At 50.0% G+C, this 3,014-nt stretch overlaps 1 protein-coding gene across 3 annotated transcripts in view; it reads left to right on the top strand.

Annotated features, from left to right (window-relative positions):
• The window catches only part of SNRNP35 (small nuclear ribonucleoprotein U11/U12 subunit 35), a 5,467-nt gene extending 3,553 nt beyond the window's left edge, over positions 1-1,914 (top strand). Inside the window, exons 1-2 of one of the 3 annotated variants that reach the window (XM_008634025.2) lie at positions 1-183; positions 226-1,914. In XM_008634025.2, the coding sequence (XP_008632247.1) occupies positions 231-1,028 (798 nt within the window). In that variant the 5' untranslated portion in view covers positions 1-183; positions 226-230 and the 3' untranslated portion in view covers positions 1,029-1,914. Of the gene's footprint in view, positions 191-225 lie in introns of all 3 variants that reach the window. The other 2 variants (XM_017734770.1, XM_017734771.1) reach the window with 2 other exon arrangements.
• The last annotated feature ends 1,100 nt before the right edge of the window (positions 1,915-3,014 follow it).

Genomic DNA, 3,014 nt, shown 5'->3' with positions numbered 1-3,014 from the left:
CCCGACACGGCTGTGTCCCGGCATGTGGACTCAAAACAACAGCGACACGGCTGGTTTGTTTTCGTGTGTCACGCTTCGGGGGATTTTTGGATGAACACACAGTGCAGCGGTGCTGGAAGCACTTCTTGCACAGCCTGTTGCTGACACAGCCGTGAGCCTGTGCCATGTGTGTTCTCCCCCACTAGACAATTGTTGTGAGGCTTGTCTCCCGCGACTCCACCCAACAGACAATGGCTGACTGGGCCCCCATAGCGAAGGAGTATGATCCCCTCAAGGCCGGCAGCATCGATGGCACAGATGAGGAGCCCCACGACCGGGCCATATGGCGGGCAATGCTGGCACGGTACGTACCCAACAAGGGCGTCACGGGAGATCCTCACCTCACCCTCTTCGTGGCGAGGCTCAATCTTCAGACCACAGAAGAGAAGTTAAGGGAGGTTTTTTCTCGCTATGGAGACATCAGAAAGATCCGTCTGGTTCGAGACCTGGTCACGGGATTTTCCAAGGGTTATGCATTTATCGAGTATAAAGAGGAGCGCGCGCTCTTGAAGGCCCACAGAGATGCCAACAGGCTGGTCATTGACCAACATGAGATCTTTGTAGACTTTGAACTGGAAAGAACTCTCAAAGGATGGATTCCCCGGAGGCTTGGAGGTGGGTTTGGAGGCAAAAAAGAATCTGGGCAGCTGCGGTTCGGAGGACGGGACAGACCTTTCCGAAAGCCCATCAATTTGCCAAACATGAAAAATGATTTCTATGGAGAAGGATCATCAGAGAAAAGAAATTGGTCTCGTGAGGGAACGAGAGACTGGAGAACGAGGGACCGGGACCACGAGAGGGGCAGGGACAAACGCTGGCCAGAAAGGGAGCGGTCATGGGCTTGGGGTGACAGTGAGAGAGAGAGAGACTCCAAAGAGGAGAGGAGCAGGGGGAGGGAGAGGAAGGACAGAGACAGGAAGGACAGGGATAGAGACCGGAGCAGGGAGAGAGATACCAAGAAGCAAAGAGATGATGATAAGCACCGATAGGTGACCGTGCCTTGTCCTTGGGGTGTGTGACCTACCCTTGCAGCAGCTCGGGGCTGCGACAGCATTCCCAGAACAAGCTGTGGTGTTGCCACCTTGTGCCTGTGACTCTGCTGCCAGCAGCTCTCTGTAGTTTGGTTCTTAATGCAGTTCAGATGTGCGCTGAATTGTTCTTTAGAGAAAATAAACTTTTGTATTAATGTTTTTGAATTGGTGAGTGCTGTAAGAAATGCACCAGGTGTATGGGTGTCCCACTGAGCTGAGCACACACCTTGTCTGGGACCCATCTGGCTGCCTGGGTGAGGGGTTATCTGTAGGCCAGATGTCCACATGTTAGTTACAAAACAGTCCTGTGTTGGAGACACAGGAATGGAATAGCAACAAACTGAAACTTCTGAAAAATGTGCCTCACAAGTGAAGCTGATGGGAAGTGGCTTCATTTTTGTGAAGACACTGGGACAGGCAAGACCTTTATTCTACTTAACCAGTTCTGCCAGGTGAGAGAGAAGCATGGAACCAATCCACTGTGTATGACATGGGAGGATGAAACTCCTTTGTACAGGGGAACGTGCACCACAGGACAGTAAGCAGGTCAGAAAATGCCTCATGTTCCTGATGAATCCATGGACAATCACTGAGGGAGGCTCTCATGGGTAAATGTGGTTGCAGCTGCACCCACTCTGCCCTCACCCTTCTACACAGGGTTTAAATCCATTCTGGAAACTGGGTTTGCTGCTGGCTGTAGCTGAATTGGGGAAAACAGGACAAAACACCTTTTTCAGGGCCAGACACACCTCTTCCATTAAGGAGCTTATGGTGCTTTCTAGAAAAGGTTCTGTCATGTTCTTTGTCATCATAAGCCATTTTTAAATATATAATGTATTTTAAATTGTGTTTCATCAGCCTTTGAATGTCTCTGTCCTAAACCTTGTCTGGTTTGAGGCTGTATTTCCGTGAAGAGTTGTATGCAGACAGATCCATAGGCTGCATCCCCAAGAAGGGATGGCATTACTTTCCACAAAAAAAAAGGACACAAGTCTTGCAGAAATACGCGTTTTTCAGAAATATTTATTAAACTGTTAAAATGATTTACTGCCCAACCAAAAAAAAAAAAATAAACCAAAAAAATGTCAGTGATCCTGCACTTGGCAGGCAGGATTGTTACGCCCCTTACCTGCCACCATCCTGGCCCTTTCTAAAAGCAGATTTTCCTTGAATATTGACAAACAATACATGACAGATCTTCAGATCTTTACAAATGCTTCCCTCTGCGCCATCCTTCCTGACGGCACTTGGAGTGTGTGAATGCAGCATTGCAAACATGAGAACGAGTGGTTAATGCCAGCAGGTCAGGAGGAGCTACCGAGGGAGTTGAGGTAATGAGCTGCAGAGATGTGGGGGAAGGCTGTCCTGCCTCGGGCAGTGGTTTGGTGTTGGCTGCAGAGCTGGCCCGACAGTGCCCTGGGCTCAGGGACGGGCTGTACGTGCACCAGGCCAGGAGACTTCCTTTGTGCTGCTCCGGCCTAGGTTCGGTCTGTGCAGTTCCATTATCCCAGCTCACTGCTCTCAGCTGATTTCCAAAGGGATCTGCTTACTCAGGCCGTGCATCCGCCCGTTCTGGCATTGTTTCTGCTCACTGCAGCCCTTCTAAGTGCGCCACACGACTGAACTGCGCTCAGGAGAGACTCGGAGTCATCCACAGTTTAACTGCCTGATGTGACTGTACTGCACCTTTTGTTTACTCATACGAAATTGAAGCCAAATCTTGGCAATTTAAGTATCATTAAATTAAGACACTCTCCCCATGTAAGAGTTGCTTTTCACATGAGGGGGGAAGTGCTGCTGTTTTAAGGACGTTAGCAAAACGTAACCAGGCAGAAGTGCATCTGCCCGATACCCACGCTGGACTCTGGTCACCGTGTCAAATGCAGGGCTTGCATATAAGGCCACATGTCCCCCCTGCCCCGAGCTGCAGTGACACCAGGGGGG

Source organism: Corvus brachyrhynchos, unplaced genomic scaffold, assembly GCF_000691975.1.
Source record: "Corvus brachyrhynchos isolate BGI_N302 unplaced genomic scaffold, ASM69197v1 scaffold114, whole genome shotgun sequence".
Classification (NCBI taxonomy): domain Eukaryota; kingdom Metazoa; phylum Chordata; class Aves; order Passeriformes; family Corvidae; genus Corvus; species Corvus brachyrhynchos.
Note: the sequence above shows the minus strand (reverse complement) of the source record. Positions and strands in the feature narration are given on the sequence as shown.